This window comes from Eulemur rufifrons, chromosome 9 (assembly GCF_041146395.1).
Source record: "Eulemur rufifrons isolate Redbay chromosome 9, OSU_ERuf_1, whole genome shotgun sequence".
Classification (NCBI taxonomy): Eukaryota; Metazoa; Chordata; class Mammalia; order Primates; family Lemuridae; genus Eulemur; species Eulemur rufifrons.
The window spans coordinates 46,784,150-46,803,298 of record NC_090991.1 but is presented as its reverse complement, the minus strand read 5'-3'; the positions used below and the strand labels follow the sequence as shown (position 1 = coordinate 46,803,298).

The 19,149-nt window shown below is 33.4% G+C and overlaps 1 protein-coding gene across 5 annotated transcripts in view; it reads left to right on the top strand.

Moving 5' to 3' along the window:
- Positions 1 to 19,149, top strand: part of ABCA10 (ATP binding cassette subfamily A member 10) — a 69,379-nt gene that overhangs the window by 23,814 nt on the left and 26,416 nt on the right. For 4 of the 5 annotated variants that reach the window (XM_069482810.1, XM_069482809.1, XM_069482813.1 and 1 more), the window contains exons 11-23: positions 1 to 59; positions 1,218 to 1,328; positions 1,757 to 1,932; positions 3,900 to 4,019; positions 4,615 to 4,753; positions 5,894 to 5,984; positions 6,972 to 7,111; positions 7,808 to 7,927; positions 8,995 to 9,193; positions 11,118 to 11,284; positions 11,978 to 12,111; positions 12,744 to 12,881; positions 18,281 to 18,388. In XM_069482810.1, coding sequence (XP_069338911.1) covers positions 1 to 59; positions 1,218 to 1,328; positions 1,757 to 1,932; positions 3,900 to 4,019; positions 4,615 to 4,753; positions 5,894 to 5,984; positions 6,972 to 7,111; positions 7,808 to 7,927; positions 8,995 to 9,193; positions 11,118 to 11,284; positions 11,978 to 12,111; positions 12,744 to 12,881; positions 18,281 to 18,388 — 1,702 coding nt within the window. The remainder of the gene's footprint in view (positions 60 to 1,217; positions 1,329 to 1,756; positions 1,933 to 3,899; positions 4,020 to 4,614; positions 4,754 to 5,893; positions 5,985 to 6,971; positions 7,112 to 7,807; positions 7,928 to 8,994; positions 9,194 to 11,117; positions 11,285 to 11,977; positions 12,112 to 12,743; positions 12,882 to 18,280; positions 18,389 to 19,149) is intronic. The other variant, XM_069482811.1, reaches the window with a different exon arrangement.

Genomic DNA, 19,149 nt, shown 5'->3' with positions numbered 1-19,149 from the left:
AATCAGAAACATTAAAAAAGAATATAATGGAAAGCCTGGAAAAGTAGAAGCATTGCAAGGTAAAAAGAAAAACTTCATTGTTTTGATGTTTTACTTTAAAAAAAATTTTATGACCTTAACATATAAATAATTGTAGTAGAAAATCAGAGAATGAATATAAAGAAAAAATTTTAAAAACATGTTTCTACTGTGAGGGATAGTCACCAATATTATTGTTTTCTATGTTAATATAAAACATTTTTTTAAAAATGAAATTGCACTGTTCATATTGGTTTATAATATTCAACCTAACATTGTCAAACTAAGGTTGAAATATCACTGGAATTGATTTTACTTTCATAGAACTTTTCAACATCTGTTTTGGGCTGTGGTTTGTCTTACATTTGATTCTTTGACAGTCTAATTCTGCATGTTTTCTGTCTTCAGAGAATCTCTCAAAATTTCTGGTATGCTAATGAATTCTTTGTTGTTTTCCAATGGAATTAATTTTTCAGGTATTACCCTTTTGTAAATTTTCAGATATCATCCTTTTGTATCCAGCTCTGCAAGCCTCAGTGAGACAATTTTTGTTTTTTTCTTTTCTTTTTTTGAGACAGAGTCTTGCTTTGTTGCCTGGGCTAGAGTGCAGTGGCGTCATCCTAGCTCACAGCAACCTCAAACTCCTAGGCTCAAGCGATCCTCCTGCCTCAGCCTCCTGAGTAGCTGGGACTACAGGCATGCACCACCATGCCTGGCTATTTTTTTCTATTTTTAGTGGAGATGGGGGTCTCACTCTTGCTCAGGCTGGTCTTGAACTCCTGAGCGCAAGCGATCCTCCCGCCTCGGCCTCCCAGAGTGCTAGGATTACAAGCGTGAGCCACCGTGCCCAGCCTGAGACAACTTCTTAAGCCACACTGCATTACTTTCCCTAGAAAACAACTAAACTATGTTTTGTTTTTATCCCTGGTAGCCTTCAATTTATTCCTTAATACTAAATTTATATATTCTTTGAGATTCAAAGGATTTAGGGTAGGCAGGAAGGTAGAAATTTCTCCAAATTGATACTTTGTCTTCATAAACACATAACTTATACAATTAAATGTATGATTTTGTAAAGAACATATTAAAATACCAATAACATGAAATACTAAGATATATTTTATTCTTCTAATTTTTTAAAGATACATTTCATTTGCATATAATCCAAAGTCTAATTTTCACATTTTATTTTAAAACAGGCATATTTCTTGACATATATGAAGGACAAGTCACTGCAATACTTGGGCATAGTGGAGCTGGTAAATCAACACTGCTAAACATTCTTAGTGGATTGTCTATTTCAACAGAAGGTGAGAAAATAATTTTACAAAGTAAGTTGGCTGAAAAAGGAGGTTGTAAATTGAAGTCTCTCAATCTGATTATGTAAAAGAAAAATTTTTCTCTAAATTAGGTTTTTACATAATTGAGTGATTTAGAATAGGAAATATTTATTCATAAATTCATGAGAATGTATATAAATATATGTAAATTCATGCAAAAGTTTGTATCTCCATTCCACTATTATTTGAAATTTTGTATATACTTTGCATTCTGTGGACACAGATATTTATGTTAAGAATAATCTGAATTTCTCAATGTATTAATCATGCAATTAGAAAAATAATATTTCTTCAATAATCAAGACAAGATTTTGAGTAAGATCTAAATACTATTATATATTATCACTCTGCATAGAATTATCACCTGATGTTAAATTCCTTTATATTTCTATTTATAGGATCAGCCACTATTTATAATACCCAACTCTCTGAACTAACTGACATAGAAGAAATTAGAAAGAACATTGGATTTTGTCCACAATTCAATTTTCAATTTGACTTTCTCACTGTGAGAGAAAACCTCAGGCTGTTTGCTAAAATAAAAGGGATTCAGGCAAAGGAAGTAGAACAAGAGGTAAATGAACACATTAACATTGATGCCTTTGGAACTAATTTACTTATTTTAAATTTGTATGATTTTAAGTGGTACAAGTGAAGTTTTATTACATGGATATATTGAGTAGTGGTGAAATCTGGGCTTTTAGTGTAACCATCACCTGAATAATGTATTGTACTCATTAAGTAATTTCTCATCCTCCTAAGTCTCCAATGTCTATTATTCTACACACTATGTCTATGTGTACAAATTATTTAGCTTCCACTTATAAGCAAGAACATGTGGTATTTGACTTTCTGTTTCTGAGTTGTTTCACTTAAGATATTGGCCTCCAATTCCACCGTATTGCTGCAAAAGACAGGATTTCATTCTTTTTTATAACCAAATGGTATTCCATTGTGTATATATACCACATTTTTTTAATTCATTCATCTGTTGATGGACACTTAGGTTGATTCCAAATCTTTGCTATCATGAATTGTACTGTGATAAATATATGAGTGCAGGTATCTTTTGGGTATAATGATTTCTTTTCTTTTGGGTACATAACTAATAGTGGGTTTGCTGGATTGAATGGTAGTTCTATTTTTAGTTCTTTAAGAAATCTCCATACTGTTTTCCATAAAGGTTGTACTAATTTACACTCTCATCAACAGCGCTTAAGTGTTCCTTTTTCCCTGCATCCTTGCCAACAACTGTTATTGTTTGACTTTTTAATAATAGCCATTCTGACTGATACAAGATGATGTCTCATTGTGGTTTTAATTTGCATTTCTCTTATGCTTAGTGATATTGAGCATTTTTTCATATGCTTCTTGGTCATTTGTATGTCTTCTTTTAAAAAATTTGTATTCCTATTCTATGCCAATTTTTTAATGGGATTATTTGCTTTCCTGTTGTTCAGTTGTTTGAGTTCCTTAAAAAGTTTGGATTTCAGTCCCTTGTTGGATGTATAGTTTGCAAATATATTCTCCCATTCTGCAGGTTATCTCTTCAATCTGTTGATTATTTCTTTTGCTGTGAAGAAACTTTCTAGTTTAATTAGATCTCATTTGTCTATTTTTGTTTTTTGTTGCTTGTACTTTTTAGGTCTTAGTCATGAATTTTTTTGCCTAGACCAATGTCCAGAAGAGTTTTCCCTAGGTTTCTTCTAGTATTTTTATAGTTTTGGGTCATTTCCGTCTTTAATATATCTTGAGTTGATTTTTGCATATGGCCAGAGAGAAGGATACAGTTTCATTCTTGTGCGTATGGCTATCCAATTGTCCCAGCAGCATTTATTGAACAGGGTGTCTTTCTCTAGTGTATGTTTTTTCTGCTTTGTCGAAGATCAATTGGTTGTAGTTACATGATTTTGTTTTGGGGTTCTTTAGTGTGTTCCTTTGAACTATGTGTCTACTTTTATGCCAGTATCATGCTGTTTTGGTTACTATATTCTTGTATTATAATTTGAGATCAGGTAATGTGATTCCTCTAGCCTTGTTCTTTTTGTTTAGAATTGCTTTGGCTATTTGGGCCCTTTTTTGATTCCGTATGAATTTAGGATTTTTTTTCTAATTTGGTAAAGAATAACATTGGTATTTTGATAGAGGTTGCATTGAATCTGTAGATTGCTTTGGGCAGTATAGTCATTTTAATGATATTAATTCTTCCACTCCATGAGCATGTGATGTTTTTCTATTTGTTTGTGTCATTTATAATTTCTTTCATCAGTGTTTTATAGTTTTCTTTGTAGAGATCTTTAACCTCCTTGTTTAAATAGATTTCTAGATATGTTATTTCTTTCATAGCTAAAGTAAATGGGATTGCCTTCTTGATTGCTTAATTTACTTTTGACCGTATTTTTGTTCAATTGTTACTTTACTCTTTTATAAATAAAGCTTAATCAATGAAGTTCTAGAATGAATTTCTCCTAATTGTTAGGCAGTAAAAACTGCTTAAAAATAAAATATTTTCCATTGTTAACATAGGGTTTTTTTTAATAGGTAAAAAGAATTATAATGGAATTAGACATGCAAAACATTCAAGATGTTATTGCTAAAAAATTAAGTGGTGGGCAAAAGAGAAAACTAACATTTGGGATTGCCATTTTAGGAGATCCTCAGGTGAGAGAAAATATATATTTTTAAGATTAATTTGGATTGAAGGGTATAAAATAGTTATTAAAGTTTAACCTAGGCCGGGCGTGGTGGCTCACGCCTGTAATCCTAGCACTCTGGGAGGCCGAGGTGGGCGGATCGTTTGAGCTCAGGAGTTCGAAACCAGCCTGAGCAAGAGCGAGACCCCATCTCTACTAAAAACAGAAAGAAATTATATGGACAGCTAAAAAATATATATATATATAGAAAAAATTAGCCGGGCATGGTGGTGCATGCCTGTAGTCCCAGCTACTCGGGAGGCTGAGGCAGGAGGATCCCTTGAGCTCAGGAGTTTGAGGTTGCTGTGAGCTAGGCTGACGCCACGGCACTCACTCTAGCCTGGGCAACACAGTGAGACTCTGTCTCAAAAAAAAAAAAAAGTTTAACCTATACTGTAATTACCAAATGTGAGAGAAAACTTATAATAAAGTACCATGTGAACCTGTTAGGGATCCAGTGGAGGATTATGTTTGAATCTAGAAATCATATTGGTTTCCATGCTGCTTTTTGAAGAACCTCACTATGAAGTGGAAGATGCTTTCATACATTTCCTCCTCTGTAGGTTTTATTACTGGATGAACCAACTGCTGGATTGGATCCCTTTTCAAGGCACCGAGTTTGGAACCTCCTGAAAGAGTGTAAAATAGACCATGTTATCCTTGTCAGTACCCAGTTCATAGATGAAGCTGACATCTTGGCTGGTGATTCTTGGTTTCTTTATTTTAACTAGTTATTAAAGAATTACCATAAGAGATAGTCTTAGAGCCTGTTTTTAAAAGAAGGGAATCTTGTTTGCTATCCATTTGAGGGGCTATTATTCCAAAAATGCCATTTGCCTCAGAGGAATTCTGATCTCCCAATGAATTCTTGGACCCATACTTTATGTATCTTCTTGTCTGTAACTTTCTTCACTGTCTATATTAATAAGAAGTATATTTATAAAAATTTGAAACTCTTATATTTTCATAAATCAAAAAATTTAGCTGAGAAAGTTATTTTTAAATTTATAATCATTTCTTGCCAACTTAGGAAGATCCTTTGTTCACTGAGCGAGGCGTTGGGTGTGAAGATGCAAGACTGGAGAATTAGAGATAGAACAAAATATTTTTGCTCAGGAAATAATGGCAAGTGATGAAGAATAGTTTCAGTGAGCCAGGAGAGTAGGTAAAGGAAGAGTTGGGGAAAAAAAAAAAAAAAGCCAGAAAGGAACTCAGTGAAAAGGGAGAGTATTTTGCTGTGTAGTATGCAATGTAATACACTTCTCAGTTCCTCCATGAATTCTTAGATAAAATAAGCTTTATTTCTTGTATCAGTTATCTTTTGCTTCAATAATACTGTGTAACAAAACTTCCCCAAAGTCAATGCCTTAAATCAATAAGCATTTATTTAGTGCATGAGTTGGAGAGTTCGTAATTTAGAATAGGCTCACGTGGGGCGATTTTCAGATCTCGACTGGGTTTACTCATATATCTGGGGATCAAGTAGCCATTGACAATGGTGAGCTGGGTGACTTAGCCCCACTCTAGGTATATTTTTTCCTTAAACAGACTAGCTCAATTATATTCTCATAGCAGTATGTAGATAAGGGGAGAGATGAAGAATTGGGCCATCCTTGCAATGTTTTGTGGCATTGAATTAGCTGTGGGGGATGCAGTGAAGTTCTGAGTCCTGCTTCACAATAGGCATGGGGGTTAGAAATGATACTGCACCCAGGGGCTCAATGACCTCACAGTTGTATTCATATTGAACAATTCATTCAGTGTATTGGTATCCAGAGTAGAGAATATATCATGTAAGGAATTACTCCTCTTATAATTTGTTCTGTCTTCCTTTCTGCTCAGATAGGAAAGTGTTTCTGTTTAATGGGAAGTTGAAATGTGCAGGATCATCTTTGTTTCTGAAGAGAAAATGGGGTATTGGATATAATTTAAGGTAATATATTCTGGGAGTAGTTATTTTAATATGAGGATATAAACAAGAGGGTGATATTTTATGTAATCCTTTAAAGATATGAGAAAGTCAACTTAATTTTTGGTGGAAATTGTTTTACAATAAACAGCACAAAATGTCTCCCTCATTAACATCTTTCTTGGTTTTAAACATGTTAATTTTTAAAAGCTTGTATACCTTTCAATACAACATTTTTTAGCCAATATTTATATTGGGAAAAATTATTTTGTGTCCTCACTAAGCCATTCATTATTGTTTAAATTAAATTTAATTATTTTATGGTTACATAATAGTTTGTACATAAATCATTGATCATTTTTAACAAAATAGTTTGCCCTAAAAGTCTGAAGTTGTATTCCAAATTTGCTTGATAGAATGGCAGAATATCACACAAGACATTTTAGAAAGCACTTAATATTCCCAAACAGGATCTGCAAATAGAAGTTGTGAAGATTAAGAGACTATTTACTGCATAGAAAGCAACTGTTTATTAAAAACCTTATTAATTTTCCAGTGATTCAGAAACGTTTCATATATTGTACATCCTACCTATTACGATTGTTTTACATGTATACACCTGTATATATCTCACACCCATACAGTCATGATAGTTTGAGATATATATGTAGTTTTATGTATATATATATATATGTGGTGTATATATATACACATAGTATATATATGTAGTATATATACATAGTGAAATTTCACTGTGCTTTAGTTACATTTTAGGAAATTGGATGTGGGTTTGATGTTGACTTGTACTATATTTTTTCCCATTTAAAATAATGCAAAATAGGCTATGAAATGAAACTTTGAAATGGAGTGTCTGATTTGTAGGAGCTGATTACTGGAGTTAAGCAGGATATGTTAGATACATATACAAACAATTTAATCAAACATTGTCTTTTCATATTTGCTGGTGATAGAGAAGAATTCAAAAGACTTATGCTTCTTTTGAAATGTTAGTTTACATAGGAATGAAATGTGTGATACAGAGAGAATCACATCCCTTATTAAACAGCACATTCCTGATGCCAAGTTAACAGCAGAAAGTGAAGAAAAACTTGTGTATAGTTTGCCTTTGGAAAGAACAAACAAATTTCCAGGTAATTTACTTATGATCACATAAAATATAGCTAAGGGTCCATGATTATGCTGATTGCATTTTCTGTTGTTTTGAGTTTTAAAGCTTGTACAAATGAAAATATTTATTCTTAAGTACTCTGCCTCCCATTTCCAATATGATGACTTGTGTTACTAGAGACGTGGTTTTAATGTTAGAGCAACTAAATTTCCGTAATGTGCTTTCTTTGTTAGCATTCAATGAAGCTTTGAAATATCTTTCTTCTGTGAAAGCAGACTTTTAATTTCTGTTAGAGATACAGATTAAATGTTATCTTTTAAAACACATGTAAGCAGTTCAATACAATCTTTGTACAAATTATAATTTTAATTATAAATGTAATATGGTTAGTATAGAAAAGTTAGGAAATACAGAGAAGAAAATACAATTTACTCATACCTAATAAATGTTCAGATATACATACAGATACATCTTACACAAGCACACATATGTCCATAGTATACAAGAAATTTTAAAGTTTATGAAACAAAATGGAGATGTAAAATAATTGATTTGAATGACAAGAGGATATCTTATGGAAAAGCTTTTCTTGGATTATTGTGATGCTTTAATAAGAAAATATTTGTAAACTTATCTATTTTGAGTAATATTTAGAAATTATTAATAGTATTTTAATGTACTCATTAGCAATTTTAATTTGTTACTATCTGCTTTTTAGATCTTTATAGTGACCTTGATAAGTGTTCTGACCAGGGCATAATGAATTATGGTGTTTCCATGACAACTCTGAAAGAAATATTCTTGAACCTAGAAGGCAAATCAACAATCAATGAACCAGGTATAAAAATGTGTGTATCGCAGAAAATTTTAAAAACAGAGAGAAAATGGCCATGTACTAATTCATATTTGAGTATTTCATGTGTATTTCTGCTTAGGATATATATAGTAGTTACAAAATAGCATTGTTCACTTTTAAAAGTATTATAATTATTTTATATCTGACATAATCAGTCTTGGTGCTAGGCAAATTACTTTCTGACACCTGTCTACTTCTCATGTCAGTGACAGGCATATTTCTTTGCAATGACCACTTCTCTCTTATCATCAAAAGCTCTCTGCTCGTATCATGAATTTTGGCTTTGTCTCTTACTTGCCATTGCTTATACAAATGTGCTCTTAATTAGTAAATACATTAATTCTAATTAATGTATTATTAACAGATAATAAAATAAGATGTTATCTTCCCTTAGTTTACTTTGTAATAATAATAATTAGAAGAATTTAGGAAGATACTATGTGCCAGCCATTTTCCTCAGTACTTGGATTATAATGTTTTTAATTCCCATAATATAATAATTACATGCTGTAGGTGTTAAACTGATATTTGGAGAAGTTGAGTGATTAGCTAAAACTGTACAACTAATGTGTGGTATAAGTGGGACTCAAACAGTCAACCTTTCTGTGGACTTTCCATTGTTTAAAGGCACAGTATCTTGAACTAGGGACAGGGATGTCAGTCATCAGTGATAAACTAATCCTGTGAGGGAGATTCCAGATGACAGAAGAGACCTTTTAGAAACTCAGCTGCATAAATTTATCCTTGTACTTTTGCATAAAACTTGCTCTGCAAAAATATCGTTTAGTGAAGAGCTGCTGTTATTGGTATAAAAGAATAAATGCTTTTCAGGAAGCCTCAATAATCTTCAAAAATTACTCACTTATTGGAATTGAATTCATTATATTTGTTTGAAGGAAAGATTTTGAATATAAAGAGTTTGATTATAAATATCAGTAGCTTAATTTGTTAGAAGTGTTGTCTCAAATATCCTAACATCATTTTCAAAGCTTCTGAAGAGAAAGTGCAAATAACATAGTTTATTATAATGGTTTCTTACATGGTTGTAGATTTTGGCATTGGGAAACAAGAGAAAATAAATGTGACAAGAGATACTGGAAGTGAGTCTGAAGTGCAACAGGCTCTTTGTTCTTTTCCTGAAATGAGAAATGATGTCAGGAACGGAACTCTCTGGAGAAGACAGGTCTGTGCCATAGCAAGGCTTCGCTTCTTGAAGTTAAGACATGAGAGGAAAACTCTTTTGTCCTTGTGAGTATCAGACTACTTTAAACCTCTTTAGTCAATATACAAAAAAAGGGTCATATGTTAAGAAAATAAGTCTATTAATTTATTCATTTCTTTAACATATTTTTGAGCTATCTTATAGTGAACAAAACTGACAAGGCCTTTAAACTTATTATCTTGTGGGGGAGAAAAGCACCAATTAAATAATCATCTCATCAATATATAATGGGTTAATTAGGTCTTTATTAAAGCCTGCTATGTATTAAGCATTGTTCTAGGATCTTTGATTATATAGTTTATACAAAAGGCCCAGATCCCTGCCCTTCTGATATTTACCTCTGGTTGGGGGTAAAAGGTAAAAATAATTAATATAAAACTAAATAAATTATATGGCAGGCTATTAAAATGGAGTAGAAAGGGATTGGGGGATGGAGGGAGTTGCGGTGCATTACATTTCTAAACAGGTTGGTTAGTGTTGCTCTCATGGAAATGGTCACATTTTAGCCAAGATTAGAAAATATGAGGGGATTAGAAAATAAGGGAAGAATAACAGTTTAGAACAGAAAGCATCCGTTGGATTTAGCAGGAAGGAAGTCATTAAAAGTTTTATCAAGAGGAGATCTGATAGTAGATGACTCTTACTGGTGCTGGTTTATGGAGGGAAGTAGAAAGAATGGAAGCTGAAAGGGGATGTGAAGTCAGGAGGAAAGTTCATTTTATAATGAATGTGAGATACTAGAACATTCTTCAGTGATGATGGTAATGAACCATTAGAATGAAATTAATTAAAAATGAAGGACAGTGAACTAATTGAATGAAGTCTTATGGAGAGTAGAGAGGATTGGATTCAGAGCAATATTGAAAAGGACTGACTTTTGATAGGAGTAAAGACCTACTATCTATTAATATTTCAACAGAAAGAAAGAATAAGATTTGGCCGGGTATGATAGCTTATGCCTATAATCTTAGCACTTTCAGAGGCTGAGACAAGAGGATTGCTTGAGGCCAGGTGTTTGAGACTAGCCTGGGCAATATAGTAAGACCCCATCTCTATATAAAATAAAAATTAGCCAGGCATGCATACCTGTAGTCCCAGCTACTCTGGAGGCTGAGGTAGGAAGATCACTCGAGCTCCACAGTTTGAGGCTGCAGTGAGCTACTATGATTGTGCCACTGCACTCCAGCCTGAGTGACAGAGCAAGGCACTATCTCTGAACAATAAAAAAAATTAAAAGAGGATAAGTAACTCATGAATCTTTTCTTTTGGTGTCGATAAAATGAAGGCGTTTCTATCCAATGGACTCCATTTTTTTTTTTCCTGTGAAATATGACGCTGATAGGGAGAAAGAGTCTGAGGTCTGATGAGAAAGTAGTCATTGCAAAGAGTAGACTCACATGCTTATTAGAGAAGCAGAAAAATTGCTTGGAAGTATTTCACTTGCAGTTTGAGTTGGTAGAATGAGTTCTAGGATCTAAAAATAGTGTATTAACTATTATATTTAGTTTCATTAAAATTAAAATATATATAAAATAACAACTGATGAAAGTTAAAATTTTACTTTTGTGCACTTTGCGAGCTTGAGTCCACAGTGTAAAATAGGGCTTTTTCCCTTCAAAATTACCCAGGCAAGCAATTTGGGGCCCTGGTATCCTATAAAACCATATCTCATGTTGTTTTATTAAGCCAGCATGCCCACAGAGGAAGGCTCCTGGATCTCACCTTTTCTCCTGATGCTCTGTTACCCTTGAACACCTTGCAATGTGATACAAATTATGCAAAATGTTGAGCCCATTTTCAGATTAATCTTACTGTATATTTCATTTTATCTAACTAAACACCATACATGTATATTGAATTTCCCTAGTTAGCATTTATGTAACACGTTTGTGACTTAAATAATCAGAGGAAAATTTTTTCAGACTTATGTTTTAATTTTCTTTTACTTAGATCACTGATTTTTGGAGTTGCTTTTATCCCCGGTATTATACAGAAGGTAATGTATGGAGTAGGTCATCACACTCTTCGTTGGGAGCTTTCACCCAGTATGTATTTCCTGTCTCTGGAACAACTCCCAAAGCCTTCTCTTACCAGCCTATTAATTATTAATAATACAGGTGAGAAATAGGGCTTAAATTTAGTGTTAATTTTTATTGTCAAAGATCATCATCACAGATCTTTAGAAAGCACAAACCTGAGAGAAAATGGGGAAAAGTGGTGTGTGTCCAGCTTGCTTCATTTCAAATTAAGTAAATTAATGGGTTTATTTTCAAAGAAAATAATGAACACAATGACAAATGTCAAGTTCACTTAATTTTATGAACATGTTTTGAATGGGTCACTAGTACTGTAAATATCATTGCAAGGTTAGTGAGCTATATAGAGCAAGTTAGGATTGATTTGCATCACTGGAACGAACCTGGGTCATGAGGTGCATTTTGTATGAATTATTTATTATTACAAATATTACAGGGTTCTGGCAAAGTTTTTCAAAGTCACTAATAAAAAGTTTTATTCCTGTGAGAATCACAATCCTAATTCTCAGGAACAAACTCTCTTTAACCTTATGATAACTAGAAGGTAAATGAATATATTTTTTAAGGAGTCTGTTGTTACACTGAAGTTGGTGGACTGGATTTCAATGTCCTAGCATCAGAATGAATATCGTTATACTTCTAAAGAGTGAGGCTGTTTACCATGCTCTTCTGGGTTTTCCTTAACATTGTTAGAAATCATTATTATTTTAAAGCTTTGACTTTTATTTCCTTGTTTTTTTATTTCTTATTGCCACCTTCTGTTAACTCCCATAGGATCAAATATTGAGGACCTCATACATTCACTGATGCATCAGGATATAGTTTTGGAAATAGATGACTTTAGCAATAGAAATGGCTCAGATGATCCTTCATACAATGGAGCCATCATAGTGTCTGGTGACCAGAAGGTATGTTTGCCTCCATGCACTGTTTTATCATGAATTTTTTTTTTGCCACATTCTAATACTTTGAACTATAGAAAGGCTACTCAACCATTCAGGGTCATTTTTTGTTAGTGATTTGTTTGTTATAAAAGCAAAATATGTTTAATAGAAAAACTCAAACATTACTAAAGTATATAATGTGAAGGTAAAATTCTCCCCATAATTTCCTTCCTTCATTTTTCCATATTATATTACTTCTCATAGTTTGGTAAATGTCTTCTATACTCTTTTCCTTTATAAAAACACAAACTTACTGTGTATAAAATGATCTAATATTTGAAAACTTAAAAATATATTTTCTAAACTGGAATAATAGTAGAGGTGTCCTGTAACTTTCTCTGTCACATAAAATGTCAATCTTTGACATCTTTCCATGTTAGTGAATGTTAATTCATTTTGTTTACAAAACAAGTCACTTGAATTACAAAAGTAATTTACTCTTGTGCCAATTCAAAAAAGACAGAAGTGTCAAAGAAAAATTAATAGTCTCCTTCGCACCCTAATTCTACTCTGGTAATATACAGAATGTGCAATAAATATATTTACTGTAAGAATTTAGAACTTATATTTGTGTACTTTTTTTTTTTTTTTTAAAGGATTACAGCTTTTCAGTTGCATGTAATACCAAGAAAATGAATTGTTTTCCTGTTCTTATGGGAATTGTTAGCAATGCCCTTCTTGGACTTTTTAACTTTACGGACCTTATTCAAACAGAGAGAAATGTGTTTCCTGATGTGAGTATAATACTGACTTACATAAGAGGCAGTATGGCAGAGGGATAACGGCCGAGGGTTCTAGAGCCACCACCTGAGTTCGAATCTTGTATCTGCCATTTAGGAAGTTTCTTATCTACTCCTTGCCTTTGTGTCTTCATCTGTAAAATGGGGAATGTGATAGTACCTAGTTTATTGAATTAATGTGAAGATTAAATGAGTTTACTGAGCACCTGGAATACAACCTGGCATATAATTTTTCATTCATTCAACAAATAATTCTTGAATGCCTACTATGTCCTGATACTCCTAGGTGCTGTGGATACTATGTAAATAGAATAGACAAAAATCCCACCACTGTGAAGCTTACATTCTTATTAGGGGGAGAGTAAACATTCAAGACATGTTTGCTATTACTTACTCTTTTTTTTTTATTTCAAAATATTAAGGGGGTACTAATGTTTTAGGTTACATGGATCGTTTTTGTGAGCGAGCCTATCACTCAAACAGTGTTCATAGTACCAATTTAATAGCGAGTACAGGTAGTGTTTGTTTTTCCATTATTGAGATGCTTCACGTAGGATAATGGTCTCCATTTCATCCAGATTGTTGCAAAAAGTATTAATTTATCTTTTTTTAATGGCTGTTTAGTATATATGGTATACATATACCACATTTTATTAATCTACTCATGTATTGATGAGCACTTGGGTTGATTCCATATCTTTGCAATTGTCAATTGTGCTGGAATAAATATTTGAATGTAGGTGTCTTTTTCCTGAGAAGCTTTTTTTTTCCTTTGGGTAAATACCCAATAATGGGATTGCTGGATTGAGTGGTAGGTCTACTTTTAGTTCTTTGAGAAATCTCTGTACTGTTTTCCGTAGAGGTTGTACTAATTTCCAGTCCCATCAACAGTGTATAAGCATTCCTTTCTCTCTGCATTCATGCCAGTATCCATTGTTTTTGAACTTTTTAATAAATGCCATTCTAACTGGACTAAGGTGATATCTCATTGTGGTTTTGATTTGCATCTCCCTAATGACTAGTGACATTGAGCATTTTTTCATGTTTACTGGCCATTTGTCTTTCTTCTTTTGAGAAGCTTCTATTCATGTCTTTTGCCCTTTTTAATAGGGTTGTTTGTTTTTATCTCACTGATTTGCTTGAGTTCTTTGTAAATTCTGGTTATTAGTCCTTTATTGGATGTGTAGCTTGTAAATATTTTCTCTCTGTAGGTTGTCTGTTTACTCTGTTGATTGTTTCTTTAGCTATGCAGAGGTTTTTTAGTTTAATCAAATCCCATTTATTAATTTTGTTATTGCCATGATTGCCCTTGGGGTCTTAGTCATAAATTCTTTGCATAGGCCAACATCTAGAAGAGTTTTTCCTACATTTTTCTCTAGAATTCTTATGGTTTCTTGCCTAAAATCTAAGTCTTTTATCCATCTTGAATTAATTTTTGTGAGGAGTGAAAAGTAGGGGTCCTGTTTCATTCTTCTGCATGTGGCTATCCAATTCTTCTAGCACCATTTATTGAGTATGGCTTCTTTTCCCCAGTGTACATTGTTGTCTGCTTTGTCAAAGATCAGTTGATTGTATGTAGATGGTTTTATATCTGGATTTTCTGTTCTGTTCCATTGGTCTATGTCTCTATTTTTGTACCCATATGGTGCTGTTTTAATTACTATAGACTTGTAGGATAGTTTGAAGTCTGGTAATGCGATTCTTCCTGAGTTGTTGTTTTTACTTAAGATTGCTTTGGCTATTCAGACTTTTTTCTGGTTCCAAACAAGGTGTAGATTTATTTTTTCTAGATTTGTGAAGTATGACTTTGGAATTAGATGGGGATTGCATTGAATTTGTAAATCAATTTGGGTAGTACGGACATTTTAACAATGTTGATTCTACCTATTCATGAGCATGATATGTTTATCCATTTGTTTGTATCCTATGTGATTTTTTTCCTTAGAGTTACATAGTTCTTCTTGTAGAGATCTTTCAATTCCTTGGTTAAGTATATTACTAAGTATTTTGTTTTCTTTGTAGCTAATGTGAATGGTATTGAGTCTTTGTTTTAATTTTTGTCTTGACTGTTGTTAGTATATAGAAATGCTACTGATTTATGTAGATTGATTTTGTATCCTGAGACTGCGCTAAATTTATTTATCAATTCCAGGAGACTCTTGATGTAATCTTTGGGGTTTTCTAGATATAAGATCATATCATCAGCAAAGAGTTATAGTTTGACCTCTTGTTTCCTGATTTGGATACCCTTAATGTTATTCTCTTGCCTGATTGCTCTGGCCAGAACTTCTAGCACTATGTTGAATAGAAGTGGTGACAATGGGCATCCTTATCTTGTTCCAGTTCTTAGTGGGAATGCTTTCAATTTTCCCCCATTCAGTATGATGCTGGCTGTGGTTTGTTATATATGGCTTTTATAATTCTGAATTATGTTCCTTCTATGTCTAGTTTGTTGAGGGTTTTTATCATGACAGGGTGCTGAATTTTGTCACGTGCTTTTTCTGCATCTATTGAGATGATCATATGGTCTTTGTTTTTCCTTTTGCTTATGTGGTGAATCGTATTTATTGATTTATGTATGTTGAACCATCCTTGTATCCCTAGGATGAAGCCCACTTAGTCCTGGTGGATTATTTTTTAGATGTGCTGTTGAATTTGGTTTGCTAGTATTTTATTGAGGATTTTTGCATGCATATTCATAAGGGATATTGGTCTGAATTTTTTTTGTTGTTGTTCTGTCTTTTCTTGGCTTTGGTATTAAGGAGATACTGGCGTTGTAGAATGAGTTGGGGAGGATTCCCTCCTTCTCAATGTTATGGAATAATTTCTGTATTATGGGTACCAGGTGTTCTTTGTAGATCTGATAGAATTTGGCTATGAGTCCATCTGGCCCAGGGCTTTTTTCGGGGGGAGGTTGTCTATTATTACTGTTTTGATCTCACTTTTTGGTCTGTGCAGGAGTTCTATTTCTTCCTGACTGAGTCTTGGGAGGTTGTTTATTTCCAGGAACCTGTCCATTTCCTCCATGTTTTCTATCATAGTATTCATGGATGATGTTTTGTATCTCTGCAGTATCAGTTGTAATGTCACCATTTTCATTTCTGATTGAGCTTATTTGGGTCCTTTCTCTTCTTTTGTCTGTTAGTGTAGCCAGAGACTGGTTGATTTTTTTTTTTATCTTTTTAAAGAACCAACTTTTTGTTTCATTAATCCTGTGGATTTTCTTTTCTTTTTTTTTTTTTTTTTTTTTTTTTTTGGTTGTCCAATTCATTTAGAGTTCTGCTCTGAGATTTGTTATTTATTTTCTTCTGCTGGCTTTAGATTGGTTTGTTCTTTCTTTTCTAGTTCCTTGAGGTGTGACATTAAGTTGTTAATTTGTGATCTTTCTGTCTTTTTGATGTAGACATTTAAGGCTACGAATTTCCTCCTGAGAAATGCTTTTGCTATGTCCCATAGATTTTGATAGCTTGTGTCCCCTTTGTTGTTCAGTTCAAAGAATCTTTTCATTTCCATCTTAATTTCTTCATTGATCTTCCACTGCCTATATTCAAACTCTGCCCAATAATGACTTTCATTGGTTAGCTCTGATCTTCTGTGTGCCTGGACCTGTTGATCGTCCTACCATGTCTTCATATTCAAGTGCTAGTCAAGGGCCCAAAGGCCAAAAAAGAAGTCTGGACAAGGATACAAGAAGAAGAAATGACAAAAGAAAAACTCACGTGAATTTTAAAGAATAGTGGGTTTTTTTCATGGCAGATTGAAAGAAGTATAAAAAAGAGGAATGTATCCAAGATAACATTGTTTTCTAGCTTAGGAAATTGAAGCAGTCACAATGCTACTGATAGAAAAGGGGAAGTTGAAAAGGGAAGTTTATTTGGAGGAGATGCCGGTATTAGTTTTGTACTTTGTACATTAAGTAAAACAGAGAGTACATCCCAGTAGATACTTTCTGTAGAATATTTTAAAAGTAAAGGGAGAGTACAGAGAAGTAAATGAGATGATGCACATTCTGACAGTCATCAGGATGCAGTTGAGGACATCTGGAAAAGAGTTGGGTGAGCAAAGAAGATCAGGAATTCAAGTGAGAAAATTAAGTACCTGCGAGTAGAAAGCACAGATGAGGAAAAATTTACCTACTTAGGTGGACCCTATGAAAATGGGAGAGAGAATAACAGACCAATAACATCAGCCCATTCAATGTCAGGCAACAGGATCAACCACATGGCTAACAGCCCTTCCCCAGGGGTGAGACTAGGAAGCAAGAGTATGGAGACCCAGATGTTACCCTTCCCTTACACTGAGGATTGTGCATTTGTTTAGCCCCTGGTATCTGTTCTTCTCACATTTTTACTGATACTTTTAGAATATCTTTCCCACTGTTTCCTTTCTGCCCTCTCACCTCTGCCCACATTCACAAAAAAAAAAAAAAGGTTATCTTTTCTTCATTCCTTTTCTTTAGTCCATTCTTATAATAGTAATAAATCACCCTGTCTTGAAAACAACTTAGATTTATAGAAAGACCCCTCAATGCCTTAAAGATTGTTTAATTTAAACATTTATAGAAGTCAAATTATTTAGGCAGGAAAGATTTGCTCTCCTCTAATTATATCTTGAAGATAGGTAGGTATATAATGCCTAAACATAAGTGAAGACTCAGAACAATTACTATTAGAGGTTTAGAGGCTATTATTTATAATTTATCAACTTGGATATAGGGAACAGGAACAAATGACAACTTAGCTCAGTACTTCAGAGAACTGTGATTGTAGCTCCAAAAAGTCTGTGTCTTCATTTAACAATTATCAGATGCAAATGTGAAAGAGAAAGTGCTCATGCCCTCTAAGTCCCCCTTACCTGCAGTTCAAAAATATTAAATGGAAAATTCCAGAAATAAACAATAAGTTTTAAACTGCATGCCATTCTGAATAGCATGATGAAATGTTGCCCTGTCCTGCTTCATCTTACCCAAGACATGAATTATCCCTTTGTTCAGCATGTCTCCGCTATATAAACTACTCACCTGTTAGTCACTTAGCAGCTGTCTTGGTTATCAGATCAAAAAAACATAGTATATACAGGGTTCCTTACTATCCACAGTTCCAGGCATCCACTGAGAATCTTGGAATGTATCCCTCCTCCCTCCTGGATAAGGGGAGACTACTGCATATGCATATAAAATTAATATTTTGAATTTCTTTTGATATTATGCTGTTTCTAGGAGTGGACCTTGCCATTAAGGGTAACAAAACATCTGTGCTTCTCTCTTTGCTTGTTAAATCATGGGTGCTCTTCCACTCTGAGTTTTTCACTATTTCCCCAAAATATATCTTATAATTATGTTTGTATGATTTATAACAATTTCAGTAGCTTACAGATGTGTTTTGAACTTTCAGGATGACATAATGCTGGGAAATGGCTTTGTAAGTGGGTCCATACTTTTGTTGATGGTGGCAAACTGCATTTTTCCATATATTGGCATGAGCAGTACCAGTGATTATAAGGTAAGAGGCAGAGAGAGATAAAGAGAGAGAGAGATTGGAGAGATTGCAATTGATTTTATCTGACTTTAGTAATTGGATTTGTATTGTTTTATACACACAGGATTCTTCTTCAATAAATGTGTTTACACACATATTACTTTATTCTGATTTCATTATAGATTCTAGTAAATGCATGGTTTCAAAGAGGGCAGAAAGTTAATGACTCAACATAGTAAAATTACCTCAGCTTTAAAGGGAATCATTCTTTTTCATTCATGCAGTTATTTTACAATTCCAAAGGGAATTTGGATTTTTAACTAAGCATGAAATGTAAGACATACAACAATTCCAAACTTTTAACTATGCTTCTATAAACCAGGCTTTAAAAAATATGGTGCCATTATTTTCATTTATCTAAACCAAAGGGTGCATGAACTTTTCAAATAGCTCAGACTTTCCTATTGAACCAATGACTACACATTCCCATTTGGGATGCCAGATACCTAGGAGGATGTTTTTTGTGCTTATAGTCACAAAAATGCTATATTCTTTCGGATAATATTTTAATGTTTTAGCTGTTTGGTTTCCCTAAAGCTGGGCTAGAAAGTTAATGAAGCTCAGGTTCATTATATAGAATAACAGATTAAAAAAATCTGACTTCACCCCTATCCTAGTTGATATGTTGAGCAGTTACATACTATTTCTAAAAATTATTAAAAATTAAAATTTTTGGTAACTACAATACTTTTTCAACTTAAGATCCCAACCCCTGCTGTATCCCT